Source organism: Coloeus monedula, assembly GCF_965178545.1.
Source record: "Coloeus monedula genome assembly, chromosome: Z".
In the NCBI taxonomy this organism is placed as follows: Eukaryota; Metazoa; Chordata; class Aves; order Passeriformes; family Corvidae; genus Coloeus; species Coloeus monedula.
In genome coordinates, this window is record NC_138822.1 from 82,747,951 (window position 1) to 82,768,209 (window position 20,259).

The following is a 20,259-nucleotide window of genomic DNA, read 5'->3' on the forward strand; positions in this document are numbered from 1 at the left end:
CAGACCACTTTCCTCATGCACATGAAGGGGGAAATACGAGGACTGCAGATGTTGAAGACCATACAAGGAAGTAAAGAAGAGTTGCTACATGCATCATCACATTGTTTGCCTTCATGCTATTACATAAATACAGGCAGAACACTATGCAAATAATCTTCTGCCTCGTGACAAGTTCTTTTATGGACTTTACATTCAGGTTTCTTTTAACAGAGACATAAACTTTGGTAGTCTTTGCTTTAACCGTGTTGGGTAATAAAAAAGACTGATTTAGAGCTCAGCACTGCAGTACCCTATTCACCACTTCGTGATTTTGGAAATAACAAATACTTTGTGAGTGCTGGTGAGCAGTTTGCTGAAGGTACAAGCTGTTATCTTTCATCCTCTGCCCATCAGCCCCTTGTCCAGGCACACCAGGTGATAAACTAGCAGGTAGGTCCTGCACAGCTTCACAGGTGTGACACAGAGGTGGGAAATGTGTTGGCAGTTCAGGAATCCTCGCACAAAACAGCCTGTCACCAGCAGGTGCTTCACTGCAGGCCTCCCTGAGCATAAGGCTTTCAATCTTCTAAAGAAAACATGGCTAATAGCCTTAACTTCCCATTTCCCACCACAGATTTGGCCCGTGATTTTACCTGTGGCTTCAGTGCCCCCAACAAGAATGTCCCTCTGTATTTTCCCGTCATCTTCATCTAAAGCGAACCAGCGTCCGACCGGGAATTGGTACACACATTTATTGCCAATGTCCTCAATGATCACCTGAGAGAAAAGAGATACCACGTGGAAGAATATTGTGGGAAAAGCAAAGGTTTTACACAAGGGGGTGGCAGAAGAGCAGAAGCTTAATGTACACACTCTCACTCGGTATTTAAAATATTCAATACTCAAGCAGATCCCACTCCACTCCCTAATTAGTGCTGGTAGATTTTCAGACAATCAGTGAGTAAAACCCCAGCTTTTTTATTTTCTTTCTTTTTTATCCAGTGAACCCACTCTGCATCTCTCGCAGTGTATGAGACCAGATGTCTCTGCTTTCAAGACCAGCTGGCTGGCCTGTCTTCCTTCTCTCCAGAGCCTGTTTGCTGGCTACTGTTCTCCATCAGCTGAACGACAGCTCTTTGTTCTGCTTTGGGAACAGACTGTGTTCTCTCTCTCTCTGCTTTAGAGCCTTGTTATAAAATAATGCCTGGGAATTCCAGGGCAAATCCAGACCATCAGATGAGTTCATATGACACAGTAATGTCACTTTATCCCAGTCAGTTATTCCAGGGTGGAACCATTGTAAGGGCAGCGATTAAAACCCTGTGGCAGGAAACAGTTCCTAATATGGAAGGATTTGGCTCTTGGACCACCAGTGAGGTGGAGCTGTACAAATATCATGGAGTTTAACAAAGCCAAGTGCAAGGTCCTGCATCTGGATTGGGGAAATCCAAAGACAGGTGGGACAGAGAATGGGCAGAGCAGCCCTGGGAGAAGGACCTGGGGGTGCTGTGGGGGAGAGCTGAACCTGCCCCAGCCCTGAACCCCCTGTGCCCTGGGCTGATCCCCAGCGTGGGCAGCAGGGCAGGGGGGATTCTGCCCCTCTGCCCCGCTCAGGGGAGACCCCACCTGCAGAGCTGCCCCAGCCCTGGGGAACAACAGCACAAAGACCTGGAGCTGCTGCAGCCAGTCCAGAGGAGGCCACCGAGATGCTCCAGGGCTGGAGCCCCTCTGCTCTGCAGCCAGCCTGGGACAGCTGGGGGTGTTCAGCTGCACAAGAGAAGGCTCCAGGGAGAGCTCAGAGCCCCTGGCAGGGCCTCAAGGGGCTCCAGGAGAGCTGCACAGGGACTGGGGACAAGGCATGGAGGGCCAGGACACAGGGAATGGCTTCCCAGTGCCAGAGGGCAGGGCTGGATGGGATATTGGGAAGGAATTGCTGTCTGGGAGGGTGGGCAGGCCCTGGCCCAGGGTGCCCAGAGCAGCTGTGGCTGCCCCTGGATCCCTGGCAGTGTCCAAGGCCAGGTTGGACGGGGCTTGGAGCAGCCTGGGATAGTGGGAGGTTCCAGTGGCAGGTTCCATGGCAGGGGCTGGAAAAGGAGGATTTGTAAGGTCCCTTCCGAAGCAAACTCTTCCAGGATTCTGTAATATTTTACCCCAACAAGCTGGGGAACATTATTCCCCTTTAATATTAGACAAGATTTTGCACCTCCTGCAGAGGTGTTTCTTACCAATATCTTCTGCTGGACTCCTGAATCCTGCCATAGAGTTACTATAGTATTTTAAACCAGCAGAGAAGAGTGCTGAAGAATTTCAGTTAGAAGAGAAGAAATCAAAATCTCTAGTCCTCTGCGTGGGTTATGTCACAGTGGGAGAAAAAAAAAATCACTATTATGGATAGAAAGCCCTTGACAATTTTCTCAACAATGAGGGAGAATCTGAAATCTGTCTTTTCTGATAAATTTATGAAACCATTCTTTGCGAATCAGAGCTTCCCCTCCTGTCACTCATCCCACACCGTGCTGTTGCCTGTAGCACTCCTGAGTCCTGTTGTACCTCCACAGTCACAGACAGCAGTCTGCCAGGGCTGGGATTGTCAGCATGAGAGAGCTGGAGTGTTAGAGACTAAAATAGATGAGGTTTGGGAGAAATATCAACACTCTGATGTCTCTCTACCAGCTGATCCTCTTTGGCTTCCTTTTAGTGGGTTTATTCTTACATTTAGAGGTGGAAATCCATCTCTGAGTACAAGCCACTCTGAAAACGTAAGAAACATGAGAACAGGTTCATCCTGAAGTGACAACACTAGACTGTCCAAGTATTGTACCAAAGTACAGAAAAACATCTAAAACCTGTAGAGAATAACAGAGCTATTTTAGCTCAGTTCCCCAACTTTTCATCTGAATTTGCAAGGCGGGAGTTGCTTTTTACTTAATCACAAACATCTTGGAGGCTCATGGCAGAATATAGGGGTGGTGTGTTGGCTGCAAGTAGTCACTACACCAGGTTTTGGGACTTGGGCAACCTCACCAACCTCATCAAAAATCGTGTCATTACACCTGTGATGTAAGAATGAGGTTCTGTAGTTTTTTCCCCCCTCACTTCTTGTTACTTTGAGCACAACTACTCTGTTTTTCATGTCCACATTTTTCATGGACAGCCAACACTGTAACTTTTCCTGCAGTGTGTGGTGGTGGTGATGGTGGAGAAGCATGTGCTAATGCTTGCATTTGTAATACATCAGACTATCCTGTCACTGAGGATTTACAAATATGGGGTCAGGTCTTCCCTGGATTAAAGCCAGCTGTGTAAAACTACATCAGCAGGGGGAGAAAATGAGACTAGCAGGAAGAGTCACAGATTTCTCCTTTTAAAATACTGCTTCAACCATTGCACTAAAAGCTGTAGTGCCTTCCTACCCCATAGCAGGAACTTAAAATGAGAAGAAAGGGGTCTTTGTGGCAGGCATATCTCTTTTGCTGAGCCAATGATAAATCACTTAAATTTGGGCAAGCTATGAGTCTGCAAATTTTCAGTGTGAACGGACCTAACAGATAACTCTCAGACTCTGGTATTTTTATGGCCATGGTAATGAGTTAAGTCAACAGAATGAAATGATTTGTGTCCTCAGTAACCTGTATCACCAGCAATTATCCTTACATCTCTTGGTACCAGACCACTGAGAGGGTGAGCTATTTTGAGCCCATGAGATGCTTATGTTGGATGTCTCAGGAGTAACTAACCTTTTCAAGGAACCAGCCAGCAGAGCCACCCTTGTTATTATGCCCTATATTAATTTTCCTTAATTTTCCCAGATTTGGAGCATCGAGTGTGAACTTGTCTTCTGCTCCCTTTTCAAAGTTGTCTTTGTCATTGTCCAGTTTCCTCACACCTGAAGGGGGGAAAAGAAAGTAAAAAAAACCAAACCCCCAAACCAACCAAACCAAACAACAAAACCCAACAAAAAACCAACCAACCAACCAAACCACAACAACAGCCCCCCCTTCCCCCCCCCCCCCAAAAAAAAAACCAAACCAACAAAAACCCCCAAATAAGTAACAAATAATAACTCCAAGGAGGAAAGGGTTACTGGCATATGTGTGTTTGTAAGTGAAGGAATATTTAGGAATGTCATCACTGAATCAAATATTCCCCAGATATCAGCTCTCTACACCCAGGATTCAAGGCAAAGGTAGAGGATTTTATATTCTAATAAAAAAGGTACCTTTTCTCAAGCACACAAAAGACCAGTATTTCCATTCTAATGTCACAGTTACTTACAGCTCCCAGAGCTTTCAGAAATATATATCCAGATGGCTCTTAAATTTTTTTTTTTTTATACTACCACATTTCCCTTTTATTTTTACTGTCTTTGAAAATCTCCAAACTGTTCAAGAAAGACTTTGGTCACAAGCTGCAGATTCTGACATTTCAGGACACAGTATTCTTTGCTGTATCCAAGAGGAAGGATATATTTTCAAATTAGGGCCCAGCCAGGGCTGTTGGCTTTTTCCTGATCTCACAGGGGTTTGCCTTTATGAAAAGTATTAAAGCTGTGCCCCCGGTTGCAGCCTGTGTGAGTGAGGCTGTGAGTGGGATGAATCCCACCCAAGGCGCCAGTGCAGAGAAATAGGTCAGTGGGCAACTCATCCCTCTTACCTTAGAGGGGATGAATCATTCTCTAGGGGTGTTATTTCTCTGTGTGGGTATGACAGAGAGCCTGGACACCCAGCTAAGATTCAGACTCCCACTTTGGGATGTCATCAGTGAGATCAGATGAATCCCCTTGTAAAACTCTGGAGGATTAATCAAAGATGAGCCCTATCCACCAGGTTTTTTAATCTGTTCAAGGACACTTGACAGACACAACATCATTGTTTCTTGAATTTGACAGGATAGGTGCAGTGTAGAAGAAGAGAGTATTTACTCCCTTGTTCCAGAAATCTTCAGGAATCTCCAGCCACTTCTGTCCATGGCCCATAGAGTTTGGTTTGGGCACATCTTTTAATATTATTCAATTAAATTTTTAAAAACTAAATTAAAGTTTACAGACCACTGTTGCAGCACAATCTGCATTTAAAAACAATTACAATAATTCTAAAACAAACCTATTTAAACCGAACTAATATAAACCTTGCTTTGATTATTTTTACAAGTGGCCAAGCAGGCTCAGCCACCACCTTTACCACAGAGAAGGGAGGTCATTATCCATCCAGGTACCCAGAAAATGAGACCCACATCTCTCATTGCATTCACTGTAAATACACTTTGGTGTTGGACCCTTCAGTGGGCTGGCACTCACTCCACTGCTTTCTCCTGGTGGTTTATGCTGCATTTTCACAGAGTCTGCTTTTTTAAATGGCAGGTAGCTTGAGTCATGCCCACACCCAGCCACAACTGCTGCATTGCAGATGCATCTTCCAGGAGCTGTGGATGTTAGGGCCCCCAGAGCTAATGCCGCCATTTGTTGTGCCTTTCATTCAGCCAAATTATTCTGTGTTTGCCAGGTTGCCTGTGTGTGTTGTTCAGATCACAGGCCTGCAGAGCAGGAGGAAATATTTTAGGAAATGATTTGCATTTGAATACCTGTGTCTCCTTTCTCACCGAAGATATTAATGAAGACATCTGCATCTGTTCCACTGCCGCTGACTTCACCAGTAAAAACCCGGACCACGTATTTGTTGACTGCAAGGAGGAAGGCAGAAATCCCAGTACATTAATAACTCAATGGTTTGATGCAAAACATAACATTACAGACCAATGCAGGCTGTGCTGGTGCCATCTTGAAAGCATGGTCTGAACCATGGCTTTTGGTACAAGGACCCCCTTCCATACGCGAGGAATAAAATCCATAGGCAGGATTCTGACACTGTGTGTTCACTGCCCAGGGCAAGAGGACAGATCACTCAGTTCCTGGCCTTGACACTGAAGAGTGAAATAGAAGAGAAAGTGAAAATTTTGGTGTGGTTACAAAGGCATTAAATGAACTCGGACCTATGGACGAGTTTTGCTTTTTCCAAACGTTGATGAGTTCCAGAGTCTGCACAAGCAGGCCTGACCCCTCTGATCTCAGTTCTGTCCTAGAGCTTTTTTGGCAGTTTAGTTTATACTAAGCAAGTATTTTGAGGAAATAATATCATAGTGATAGCACAAGGAGTGATGGATTCAAATGGCAAAAGGACAAATTTAGATTGTATATACAGAAGAAATTCCTTACTGGGAGGGTCGTGAGAGACTGGCATAGGTGGCTTAGAGTTGCTGGTGCCCCATCCCTGAGCATGCCCAAGGCCAGGCTGGATGCAGCTTTGAGCAACTTGGTCTAGTGGAAAGTGTCTTTGCCCATGGCAGGGAGTGGAACTGGATGAACCCAAAACATTCTCTGTCTGAAATATCAGTCATGCTGCATGAAACAAAAATGTGAAGGTGGCCACCCCTTCTTTAAAAAAAAAAAAAAAGAAATCCAGTAATCCAGTCTTTTGTATTTAATGAAGAAACAGGAATAAAGCCCAGGAGCTGTGACACTGTGAAGATACATCATCTGTGGCACAAAAACCCCGCGGATGGGTTAGGCACACCACGTATGCATTTCACACGTCATGTCAGTGAGTTTGAGAAGCAAGTTCTCCAGATGGATTAGGGCAGGACTCACTTGGCTTCCAGGGACAGCAAAAGTGAGCTCGGTTTCTTATGGAACCAAAGAGAAAGCTCCCGTGACCTTCAGTGTGACTTTATTTGGGCCAAATACGAGCAACTTTCGAAATGTACCACAGAAGTCACCTGACTACCTTGTTCCTCCAAGCAAACAGCCATGACAGACACTTTGTGCCATATCTTCTGTGAAAAATGAGTGCTGGAGGCAGGCAGCAGACACAAAACAGAAGAAAACGAATGCAAAATCTGCTACTGAACAGTACATGATGTCATACAAGTCCTCAACAGAGTTCCTGTTACTGAGCCCTGGGTAGCTGGTACTGAAAGCTCTGTGCTATGGTCACTTCTGTATTTCTGAGTCCTGGGCACACTGCTTCTGTGAAAGGGTCAAGTGCACGGATGACCCCACACACAGATCCTTGGCAAAAATAAAACTTTGTGCACCACATAGAGTCATTAATGCTGAAAAAGACCTCTAAGATCATCAAGTCCAACCGTTAACCACGATTCTTGGTTTGTAACTTTTTTTCCCTTTGGCACGTGCCAAGTTAGGGGATAATCTTTCCTGGGTTTCCCAGCCAGCTACAGAAATGCATTTTCTCAGGAACCATGGAACATCACCAATACTGGGTTACCACTCAGATGTAGATCCCCCACCTCCTCCACCACAATCAATGCGTATTAAAAGTTATTTTAAATTAATTTTTAATTATTAATTAATAGAGGCCTTGGTGCACATACTCCCACTGAGGCAGAGGACGTGAGAGCAAACGTTTGAGGAGCGGCTGTTGGACCACCCTCTGAATTACAACGATGCTCTCAGAACCCAGGGTGAGGCCTACAAGGGCAGAGCCCAAACAGAAGGGAAAATCACCTGTCACAGTTTAATGAATGTGCTAGGAAAAAGCTAAAAATCGAGCTGACATCCCTGGCGCCCCATCGCAAAACATGCCATGGCAAATAAAATAATAGTGATGAAACTGCAATAAATACTAAATAACAAGAAAGAGGAAAAGAGAGCTGGGCTCCGACAAGGGAGAAAATGCCTTAATGATTCTCTTTAACACTTTTGCTTCAGTTCACAGGGCTCTAACAACCTGCTAGAGACATACCAACACCAAGGGTTCATTTGCATTAGCCAAGGATGGGGATGGTGCAATTTACAGCTCCCACTTGGCCACTAAGCTGCTCTAACTAAAATTGACCCACTGTACCTTGCAATCTTTAATTACAGACCACATTTTTCAAGAAGCTTTGCTCCCTGCACCTCCTCTAGAATTTTTAATCTGATGTCAGTGATTAATTTTCCACTCTGCTTTTTGGGAGCCCGAAGAACCTGACAGGATAACAGGATCCTCAAAAGGACAAGCTACAGTGGCTGAACTTACACTCCCCTTGCAGGATAAGGCTTTATGCCTCTCAGGTATAGACCAGAAGGATGTCTCAATGCATGCAGAGCATCAAGGAAGACACGCAGATAACAAGTCCATGAAGAGCAATAAGGAGCAGTCACCAAACACAGGGCAGGAAGGGCACCGTGTGTGGTTGCTGCAGAAATACATCAGCCAGCCAGGAAAACAATGGTGAAATTGTTTGCCAGATCAAACACCTTTAAAGGTTTTTCAGGGTGGCTGTGTGTCAAATCTAAGGTCCAGAATGACATCTTTTGACCTCCTTCTCGGAACACTGCATGCTCCCAAGGGCTCTGTACACAAACCATGCTGCTGCCAGTGTCAGCACCAAGAGCCCTGTGGCAGAGCTGACTCCTGGGCCCATGGATGGGTCATCACTTTGGACTGTGCACTGTGCTGTGAGAGTTTTATGTTGTCCCCTAAACCATAAGCAAGGCTGTGGTGCATGACATGTCCTGGCATGGCTCTTTTCCATGCTGATGTGTTTCTGTAGGCAAAACTACTTCAAGAGCCTTAGAGATCCTTGGCTTAGGTCAGAGCACATCCCTGCTTCACAAGTTATGCCTAGCCTGTGCTCATCAGGTCTTTTCTTTAATTTTTTCCATCTTAACCACCCTGAAAATGGGCACTCAAACCTGTTCCCACACCTGATCCTCAGGTCTGCGTTCAGAAAAATTTCAGTTCCTCTGTCTTCAGGAAGCAAACCCTGAGCCACACTGAATTTTTGCCAGCACTTTCTCCCTCTCTAAGCAATTTGACATTCAGCTGCAGCAAAGAGAGGAACTCTTCATGCTGCTCAGGGGTCCTTCTGTGCTTCGTACATCAGCACATCTTACAGTGACATGGTGGATGAGCAATTTAAATAAAAAGGGATGCTGCCTCTTAAAAAGACTGTGAGGATTCATCTGCTAAAAGCATGCAAGAAAAAGCTCTCATTGCAGCCAGGAAGAGATTTGCCATAAGTCAAGCACTCTTCATTTTGATCATGGGTAGATGTTGTTCCCTATTCTTTAAGCCCCTGGCAGAAGCATCTTTTAAAAAATACCCACTTGTCTTTTTTTTTTTAAATCCCAATACATGGCTCTGACTTCATCTGTAAAACACAGATCAAGATGTTGCCTGGATATTTTTTTTTTCCTGAATGCTTCTCCTAGCACTGAGAACATGCAAAATGCTAATGTAAAAGCTGTGCCTCCATCGAGCAGTGCACAGGCTCACTGCAGCACAGGCATGGGGAGGGGAGCTTTCCTAGGAGCAAAATTAGCAGCTTCAGAGGCACGTACTGCAAGATGCCAAGAGCAGAGCAGCTAACAAAAAATCAGTAGGAAGAGCAGTAGCTATTTTCTCTTGTCTTTCCAATTTCACATTGCAACGCACAAGTGTAAATGCCCTGTGTGGTTACAGCACCTTCCTTTTCTTTTCAGTTGTGTGTCTGCATTTGAAGACATTGCCAGGATGCCATCTCTGGGAAACAGTGGGGTGGCACTGATGTGACCCTACTGCATTAATTTAGCAGAGGAGTGGCAGTCAATCAGCTTGTCTGCTACTGATTAGCTCAGCCTCAGCTTTCAACAGCCAAAAGGAAAGGTTAATTCTGCTCTGTGGGCTGGAGTCAGGTTCTCTCCACTGAGAGCCAAGAGGTTTATTCTGTGAATGTGATGCACTCCTGACACTGCTCCTGGGGGATGAAGGGCATGGGGCTGCTGCTCTCCTACCCCCCAGTATTCCCCATCCAGGCTGTCCCCACTGCCATCTCCATCCCAGCTACAGCATTAGCCCCATACACGACCCAGAAACGTTTTTACCCAGACTGAGCACCCCTGGGTGCGCTTGTGCAACCTCTGTCCTGCCTCCAGCCATAGAAAATGCATGGACATATCCCAGCCAAATCCTGCCACCTGCAAGCTTCAGCTGACTGTCCAGCCGTGTGATATTCATCTGTTAATGTCATTTATTTAGCAATATGATATCATGGTCACTTGAAGCACCATAGGATGGAACTGCCTGAAGAAAACTTGTAGCTACTATTATTTGGGGCATTAGATACTGTGCTTACACACCATCTGCTGAGTTTCCAGCAGCAGGAGTGCAAGATTTGGGCAGGAAAACCAAGCTGGCTGTGCTTCATTACCTAGGGCTATCACCTCCTGCGGGGCACAGTGAATTCCCAGCCATGCCTGCCTCCCGTGCGCCTGACCTACCGCGGAGCAGGGCAGCAGCATCCAATATCTGAGAAATGTCACAGCCCTCACAGGCAAAGCACGTGGGGTTAAAAGCAAGGAACCAAGCCGTAGGCAGCAATGGATTCTTCTCATAAGGCAACTCTTAGCAATTATCCTTCTGTTTTCAGAGCATTCCTGAGAGTCACAGTGTTTGAGATCCATCCTGTGCTGCTTAACACTGAGCAGGCAGATTTGGGAAGGGGCTGGGGGGGAAGGCGGTGGGGTGGATAGGGGAGAGGCACTGTGACTGTCTCTGAATTGCTGCTGGAACAGAAATACTTTTGTGGTTAGTGTGAAAAGAATTGTTGCTAGAGGAAGAGGCAGGCGCCTGGACCTGCAGACAAGGTACAATTTCAGCCAGAGTCTGCCACAGCCTTGCACAAGCTCAGGACGGTGGTTTAATATCCGTATGCCTTGGTTCCTGCCTGTCAGACTGAGTCAGTCATTCCAGCCCACCAGGAACTGTCTGACAAAACCTCTTCTTGATGGAAAGGACTGTCAAAGTGGAAGCTCCTTTATACCACTGCTGACAGCATGTTCCTCCATGACAGAGTTCTTGGTCAGAGCATCCTTAAAATGTCAGACAGCGTATGGCTAGGGCACAGAGCTGGGACCTGGCCTCCCAACACGCTTGATTCACAGCAAACATTTGAATTTAGTTCTTGTTTGTCCTGGCAGAGAGCTCATCCCATCAGGATAAAACAACCTCTTCCTAGATTAGCTTCTGGTGACCTGGTTGGAGGTGTCCTGCTGCTCTTGTGTATCCAGCAACTGAGTCTCTGCAAATGCTGCAGAGAGAAAAACTCACCCAGCTCAACCATTACACCTCTCTGTGACACTGTAGCAGGGACCTTAGAGGCAGCTAAACAGAGCAAAATATAATTAGAGCCTAAAGCAAACCCTGAAAAACAGAGGGGCTCTGCTGAGCTCACCAGCAGCCAGTTCTGTCTCAAAATTGTGTTCTGCTCTTTCACAAAGCAATGATGTGCAGATAAAGAAGGCTTCTTTTTCCTCCCATTCAGAAAAGCATTGAATTCAAAGGATTGGTTTAGAGCTAAAAAATGATTAATCTCTTTCAAGGGTAATTGACAGCTACATTTATTAATGAGCTGTGCATTCAGAGGTGGGGAAAGCATCTTTATCGATGGGATCAAACTGGAAATGCAGATTACAAGCACACCTGGAGCGTGGGGGTGCTGGACAAGTAGGACTTTTGCATTGGAGAGAGCACTGAGTGCCTTGAGCTAGCTGAAAATGTGCCTGCTCATTGCAGGAGGTTGGACCAGCTGACCTTTGAAAGCCCCTCCTAACCCAAACCGTTCTATGATTCCATGGCTTTTGGCCCTGAGCACCTCTGCCAAAACACAGTGTTAGCAGGGGACAAATGCTGAAGAGCCTTTGCATGGGTTTGGGGTTCCTGTCACTAGAGGCAGCACTAAAGATGCAGTGCTGGCTTGACCCCGGTTCAGCACTTCTTTAATCTCACAAGAGCTCTCTAAAAGTGTGTTCTTAAGAGATATTATTGCTGTCACTCTAGGAGCCCCAACACATGGGAAAAGGAAAGGATTCAAGGAGCAACTGGACAGCGCTGTCAGGCACAGGGTGGGATTCTTGGGGTTGTCTTGTGCAGGGCCAGGGTTTGGACTCAATGTTCCATGGGGTCTGTGTGGACTCAGGGTATTCTATGACTCCATGATTATGTTTCTCTGCCAAACATGGCATCAACCCCAGCCACTGTCTCATGCCCCTCCAATAATGAATCCTGTCCCTTGGCCTCCCCACCCAGGCCAGAGACCATGAGATTCACCTCCATTTTCTGCAGCTCTTACATGAAACCAAAGCATGCACCAAAACAGTTAATATATTAGGATTCAGCCTGGATCATCCCTCTGCAGAGCCTGTGAGAGGCAATCTACCACATGCAGGAGGCTTTGCTTGTAGGATATGCTAAACTGATGTTCCTACTGTGACTTCAAAGTAATGATGACTTTTTGAAGTGAGCTTTAAACGACCTTGCTCAGGAGACAATAGTGGTTTAGTTGCAGAAGCATGGAGCTTAGCACAGGGCAACCCACCTTGTGACAGTGGTGCAGAAATCCTTGTTCATCTAATTCTCCAAGATTTATCATTATTTTTCATTAGTTCAGCCCCAGGGTGGAAGACCATTAAAAAAATAAATAAATAAAAAGCAGCAAATATTTCACAAAAGAAGTATCCATTTTCTGCTTTCCCCAGATCTGCTATTATCAAAATTGAAGAAATGATTGAGAATATCCTCTTGGGTTAAACACATCTGCTCAGAAATAAGAGTGAAATAATTTTACGGTATTGTCAAAAGTCATATTGTTAGCTCTGTACTTCAGTCTTGCTTTGAATAAATCAGATTTTTTTAAAAAGTTACTTTATTTCAAAATTGATAGCTGAATTAATTTCCAAATATAGACATAATTAGTCAAAGTTATCACATGTCTTCAAAAACATGCTGTACTCTCTGTTTTATATTGGGTACACAGAAATCTATATACCAGCCACACACTCTTCCCTCTCCAAAATCTTTTCTCTCTATATGAATTATAAATCTCTTTTTGTATCCCCTTTCAGGGCTCTGTGCATTTTTTGTGGTTTGCAAGTCACCAGTGTTTCTTTTTATTTTTCATTTCTCACTCCTTTTACCCATCTTTAGAGAGAAAACAACAGAAAAAAATACATGATGAGTAAAATGTCCATAGTTGCCCCATTTAGGACACAGTGACATAAGCCGGGCAAAGTGCAGGGAAAGTCCTTGTTTGAGCAAAGGAAGTGTTTTTGACCAAAAAGAAAAGACATTTCTGGAAGCTCAGTATGCCAGATAGCACAACAATTTTTTCCCCAGTGTTATGAATGGGATAATAAAATATATTTTTCCTTCTACAAACCCTGTTTATTGGATGCTTCAGCAAGCAGCAAGGCCTCATCCTGAACACAGAGGGTACTCACCATTACTCAGAAGTAAACAACCCATATGTATTTCATAAATATATTTATCTGCATTTTCCTGTGCTGATTATACACTTCCAGTTTTCAGAGTAAATAAAGATGAATTTTGATGAGAAGGTAACACGTATTAATATTTCATTCCCTCTTCCTCAACTTCTGTGTCCTTAGAAATAATCTTTTTTCATTTTTCCGACCATGAAAGTTTCCAAAATTGTGAAGAAGTGTGACCTCATTTTGAAACACAACCCAGGGGAATCCGAGGGTCATGTAGGTTTGAAAAGCCCTCCAGGACAATAGAGTCCAACCACTCCCCCAGCACTGCCAAGGCCACTACTGACCCATGTCCCCAGGTGCCACATCCAGATGACTTTTAAACGGCTCCAGGGATGGGGACTCGTCTGTGAGGGACCAATGCTGCTCTTCAAGCCCAACCTTTTGTGAAATGAGGTTGCAAAACTGACAGGGCATCATCAACTGGTGCCTCACATCCCAAATTCTCCTCCTTACCTGAGCTTCTAACACCAGTAAGTTATTGGGAAATATTGGCCACAGCTTCAGTTCCGATCCAGCCCAGCCCTCAAGGACATGCATATTCCATGATGGAAGGAAGGATTTAGCTTCTGACTCAAAGTGAACCACATACACCAGTACTTGCTGCCCCAGATGTTTCCTCAAGCCACAGCCAGGTCAGTGCTCATAAGCCTTTAAGTCAGCCAACAGCCAACATTAAAACCTCTGGACAATGAACTGTGAAGTCTTAACACAAGCCTTCTTCAAAGAGGAAAGGAATAAGCTCACATTCACAGCTCAAATACAAGAGTTTTAGGTCACAGTGGATCTAAAAACCTCAGAGAATACCTAGAGTATGTTAATGCTTTGATAATATCTATTTTTCTGATGTTTTTAAAGGCAAGGCCTCCCTCTGCCTGCAGGAGCACTCGGGGAAATTTCACCACTCATCTGGCTTTACTGGGATCCAGTTCCCAGCCACTCATTGTGACTTCACAGCCATTACACTTAGGACATATCCATGCAAACTCTCAGGTGCACTATGTATCAGCCCCAAATCAGGCCAGAACTGACACAACCGACAACTTTCCCTTTCAAAACCGGTTCATTCCTCAGCAAAGCAGAAATTTCATGTCTGACTGCAAAAGATCCACCCTAGACAAGGAACAGCCATATCTGGTCCCATCTTGTGATCCTTTTTTTTTGTATAATAGTAATAATAACAAAGAGAAGCAATAGGTGATCAACTTCCAGCACATTTCAGTATGGAAAAATTAAACACAATGCAGCTGTGTTGGAACTATTCCATCCTCAAAGTCGAGGTGTGCCACACCAATGTGCTCCTCACATTCATTATTAATAGACCAAATAAGACTAAACTTTACCCAGAAAAAGTAAAGATTGAAGTATTTCTGCAGTTTGGTGTCACACATGCAGTTCTGTCCCACTGGGAATATGCAGCCTTGAAAGAATTTGACATGAGTTGCTGTCCCACGCACATTTATAACCTGTCATGTCCAATCCTAAATAATTTCAGGGTGCTGGTGGCCAAAAAGCCAGATGGGAATCAGTCCTTGGCTCTCAACCTCATTTGCAAAAGGCAGGTTGCAAAGACTTGACCAAAATTTGACAGGTTAGCATAAGATAAAATTGCAGAGGAGACTGAATTAATTTTCATCTCTCTGCTCTTGAACATGATTTTAAGGACCAAGAGAGTGAACATCCCTCTGCAAATGAATGATTCTGTTTTCTCAGAGTAAAGCATGTGCAGAGAATTGTTTGATTAGAGAGAGGTTTCAAGGGAAATGAAGAACAGCCAATATGTTTTTCCCTTGTTCTGAGCATAAGTGGAGGTTACACTGCACAGAGCCCAGACTACCCTCAAGCAGCTGAGTAGCCTTAACTGCCTGTGGTCACCCCAGAGAAAAGATGTTTATTGTTGGATAAACAACATATCATCTAACCCGACCAAACCTCAGCTTCTTCTATGAATCTGGACAAAACTTAAGCCTTGCAAATATGTTTTGGTATTATATCTTGGGAAACCCGCAACCCACCTGAAGACCAACTCTCAGGGCTCCCTGCTTTCCAGCCAGGTGATAAAAAACTGTGCTTATCACACATAGGGATGGAGAAAGACACAGCCTTGGTGTCCCACCTGCAGGGATGCAGACCATGACAGAAAGGCCAGCGAGGCCCAGGCAAATGAGAGTCACCATGGGGTGGGGGACATGAGGGTCTGTCCACTGAGTGGCACAAATGATTCACGACCGCTCTGCAAGTATCAAACAATGGGCTGGGAACATCCATTACTGGAACAAGCTGTCCAGGGCAGTTGTGGGGTCCCCATCCCTGATGGGGTTTAAAAACTCAGTGGATGTGGCGCCTGGGGATGTGAGTGAGTGTGGGCTGAGCAGTGCTGGGGGAACAGCTGGACTCTGTGGTCTTGGAAGGCCTTTCCAACCTAAACGAGTCTGTGATTCTACGAACTGACTCCCCAATTTCATGTCCTTTCGCACCTCCATTGGGTCAGTAGATCTCCCAGTGCAGCTGCAAGCTGTTATGAACGCTCTGCTCCCCCACCCCTTTGGCAGGACATCAGACACCCTCAGAGTGATCCAAAACCGGCAACACTCAAAGGAAAACCGGCACCTGGCTCCAGTTTTGAGCCGGTCCCTTGCACAAAGGCTCAGCCACAGCCGTACAATCCTAAGGCTTCATAAACTCAAGTGAAGCAGCATAAAGCTGAACAATAGCCCTTCCTTGTAATTAATACCTGCAGTGTAAATTAATCCAGGTTGCCAATAGAAGCTGCTGGGTAAATAAGAATCTGTGACACTATCCCTGTCAAAGGCCGTGGGCATACGATGCCATGGATGTGAATACAGGGAATAGAGGACCATTCAGATGGGAACACTTAAAATGTAACCTGTTCTCCTTGAGAAACACGTGGCGTTCCACAGGGAACCTGACAGGAGGCATTTTATTCAGATAAGTAAATGCAGTCACTCAGGTGTCTGCAGTTGCTGTGTTGCTGCCATCCTAAGTAGATCTATTTGGATCATGAAAAGTAGTCTACTTTTTTTTTTTTTTTTTTGAGTGTGTGTGTGTGTCCATTTTTTCCACTATATGTTGACTGGTTTTCACCATATGCTCTTTTCTGCATTTTTTAATAATTCTTCTTTTTTTTCCCTTTAAATTAACCTCTTCAAAAGTCACAGTCTACAAGAATTCTGTCTGGCCTGTGCTCCTCACCATGAAAGAGGCTGAGGCTGCTCATAGTTTAGTCAGTTTTGGCATAGGCACCAACGGCCCCCTTCAAATAGGCTTCAGATGCCTCTTCAGTGAAGAAAAATATGACAAAGAAAAAGAGTTTCTCTTTTTCAAGTCCACACAAAGCACAGAGAAGGTCCCAGCAGTGACCTCCAGTTCAAAAGAGGAAGGTAAATCCTCATGACAAAGATGAGAAAGCTCTCCAGGAGAAGATCAAAAGCTGAAGGTGCTGCAGGACAGGGAACCTGGAGGAAACTTGTTTGATTACCTCTGAAAACATTCCTGACTGTGACAGCAAATGGAGCATGAAAGCCAAGCACAAAGCTAAGTTTGGCAACAACAGTGTCTGAGTGGTTTATAAAGAAAAGCTGAAGAAATAAATGGATTGAAGATGTGATTGAAGAGACATAACCAGAAAGGAGAGAATACGGCACTGAATTGCTAATGGAAACACAGACTTAGAAGGGAATTACTAATCTTTCCTTACATAAACTTACATAATTTTTCATTATCTAAGGGCTCAGAAAATATTAATACTCAAAGAGTAAACACCACTGTTTAATCCATTGGAAAGAAAAAACAAAATACCCTAAAACCCAATGAAATCCAGGTCAAATGATTTTTATGTACAAAAAAAATCATATCACAATCTCATTTCAGACCTTTACAGATCTGGAGGGAGGCAAATTAATTCAGATACATTTACATTTGCAGCTGACAGTGCACCACAGCAGTCTGGGGATGTTTATCTTTCATTAATTATGGTTCAAGGGGAACTGCAACCTGAGATAGCTGAGCTAACGCTCTCCTCTTACAGATTCAGACCTGCCACCTGGAAGGTGTCCAACCCTTCACCCATGCCTCTGGCCTCAGCCCAGCTCCCCATCTTCGTGCAGGCGGCTGCAGAGCCCAGTCTGTGCCACTCAGGAGTGGGGGTTTATCTCTGATAAAGGTGGTGAGAGCTGATGCATTTCTGACAAATGCTTGCCTAAATCTCTTCTTTCACGCTCAGGGGATGATCTTACTCATATTTATCCAGGGCCAAGCACATGGAGAGCAGTTCATCCATATCCCAGAGCTACTTCTCCAGAAGAGCGAGCGCTCAGGACTGGCTGTTCTGCTTGTGAAATGCAAAGTAGCTCCAGCAATTTCATTGGAGCTGCACTCTCCTGTACCAGCTGAGGGTTTAGCCCACGAGTCCTTTCCTGCTGTGAGACAGGTGTTGAACAGGATGGAGGCAATCACACACGTTCCCTTGAGTCATCTCTCCCAGGCAGGGGCAATAATAAATTCAGATAAGGTGTTGTGTCATTTAAAGATCTATTAAGATTGAATGGTTGACTTCCTCCTCAAGGGAACCTCTCCTTAATTGTTCATTGCTTTCACTCATGCACTACCTTCTCCAGAGCCCTCCTGCCCCCCGAGTGTCCTTAGATTCTCCATTTCACAAATCAATTTGGATTAAAAAAGCAGTGAGATGCTTCAGCACCCACAGCTCCAGTAGTAACTGGGTGGGTTTTTGGCAGATAACGTCTCCAGACGTTATCTCATTCCCTTGTGGCAGCCACCCTGAGGATGTCTGCATTTTTAAAATGCTCCAATATACATTTCTTGTCAGTGGATGTTATTTGTGCATGCTAGCTCACATGCAGTATCCTTTAATGCTTACATCTTTGACATACCAACACTCTTTTAGAAGGTTGTATCTCAATAGTGCAAAATCTCTCAACAATTCTGGGTCAGTTTAGTGTATTTTTTCACTGTTAACATGACCTCAATAAAAATAACAATACTTTGCCCTCCTAGCGCATCTGTCGATGCTCACAGCACTGCTTAAGGCTGGCAATAAATTGGTTTTACCAAATAATTGCTCCTAAGTGGTAATGTCAGCAACATTATTTCAAGACTAATTATTCTCAATAAGATTCAATAATAGCAAAAGCACAAGTTTCCTCTTTTTTAGCACCAAACCATGTAGCTCTCTTTTCCCGCAGACCTGTGGCTTCCGAGCCCAAAACCAAGCTCCCAGAAAGGAGCAGTGCCCTGGTGAGTCTGTCAGGAAAATACAACTCTGTTTCCTCATTAGCACTTGCAGATGGAGTGCTGACATCCCACCTGAGGCTGGTTTGCTGGCTCCTCTTTCATATCTCGATTGCCTTCCCACTCACGTTACATGCACCATACATCACCGCGTGGCCGGCACGCTGGTACCAATTTGAGAGTACGTGTCTGGTGTGCAAGCTGTCCTGGCTTCATTTCAACATCATTAGCTTAAAACTACGCCGAGAAAATAAGCACCAGCTCAGTGTGGGTAGCATACACACACACAGCAAAACCAGCGTGGAGCTACAGCAAAACCAGCGTGGAGTTACAGCAAGACGGTTGGCTTCTTTATGGAAATTTCCTGTAGGACATCACCAGAGCCTGGAAACACTTAACTTCATGCACAAGACTGCAACCACACTGCCTCTTTGATAGGGATACCAGCTACATCTTCCAGGGTAGGATGCCTCTCATCTATGTGTAGCCATTCAATCTAATTTTATGTTGTCATCACAGATCCCTCAGTACTCAACGAACGAGCAGAGCTTCTCCAAACAGTGATTTATCCCACCCTAAGACATCAGATCTAACATTGGAAGAAGAAATTATCCTCTGGAGATATCTTGCATCTTCCTGTATCTCTCTCCACTGACTATAAAGAAAACTTAAATTAGCTTAGACTACACAATTACTTCTTGTGTAATGAAATCTTCTCAAAGCAACCCTGTCCTTTCTTACAAGGCACCAGAAAGCCAAGCTCTTTTTCTCTGAAAACCCTTACTTTTGGGCACATCCATGGGGTTCAGGCTGCCAATGAGGTCTCTGACATACAGTCCATCCCCATCCTCCTTGCTCAGCCAATTGTTGCAGGGGAAGTAAAAGCGGAGGTGAGGTCTGTTCATGTCGGTCACGATCACACGGTCGAGGAACCATCCCGCGTTCAGTCCAGTGTTGTCATGCTCAATCCTAGAGGAAGAACAACCCTATTTTGATATTTTGGTTAAGACTGGCCACTAGCACTGTAATTTCGTGGACTGTTATATGCTAGGCAAGACTAGAGAAACTGTACACAAAATTCCTGTTTATGGCTGTCTATCCAAAGAGTTTCAAGGAACTTATGGGCTTTTACAGGATATATTAAAAATAACAACCTTCCATATGAGCAGAGATCACAGGTGAATCTGTGAATCTTTTATCTGCAAGGAGATGCTCACAAAAATACACACACCTCCACGTTCATTCAACATGTGCATTCATTCACCTCGCACTGCATGTCTAAAGCATAAGGGACTCTCTTCCCACCCAGGACTCCTCCTGCTCTATTCTACTCTTACATTGTTTTAACCACCTCTTCCCAGCTTTCTTTGTACTACTTACTAATTTTAAATTTTATATCAGTCAGTCAGACAGTGGTTAAACATAATAATTATCATTTACATTACATTAAGTTAGCAAAAGTGGATAGCAAACCCCATTTACCTCCATTGGGACATAAAACCAGTCCTAAACGCCTTTCCCTATGATTGCATATGACAGAAATACAATTCTTGGTGGGGAGCATGGATGCTTATAAGCAATACTGCAGGTGATTTCACACTTCAGTTCAAATCTTTGGCAGTAAACAAGCTTTTACCACCCCTTAACTTCACCTTGATGGGAGCACGTTAAGAAATAATGAATAAAACATGGCAATGTTTAAA

The 20,259-nt window shown here is 44.5% G+C and overlaps 1 protein-coding gene across 1 annotated transcript in view; it reads right to left on the bottom strand.

Annotated features, from left to right (window-relative positions):
• LOXHD1 (lipoxygenase homology PLAT domains 1) overlaps window positions 1-20,259 on the bottom strand; it is a gene marked incomplete at both ends in the record, with an annotated part of 149,168 nt that overhangs the window by 101,291 nt on the left and 27,618 nt on the right. Inside the window, 4 exons of the mRNA XM_082301722.1 lie at window positions 633-756; window positions 3,717-3,865; window positions 5,560-5,658; window positions 19,341-19,525. Coding sequence (XP_082157848.1) covers window positions 633-756; window positions 3,717-3,865; window positions 5,560-5,658; window positions 19,341-19,525 — 557 coding nt within the window. The remainder of the gene's footprint in view (window positions 1-632; window positions 757-3,716; window positions 3,866-5,559; window positions 5,659-19,340; window positions 19,526-20,259) is intronic.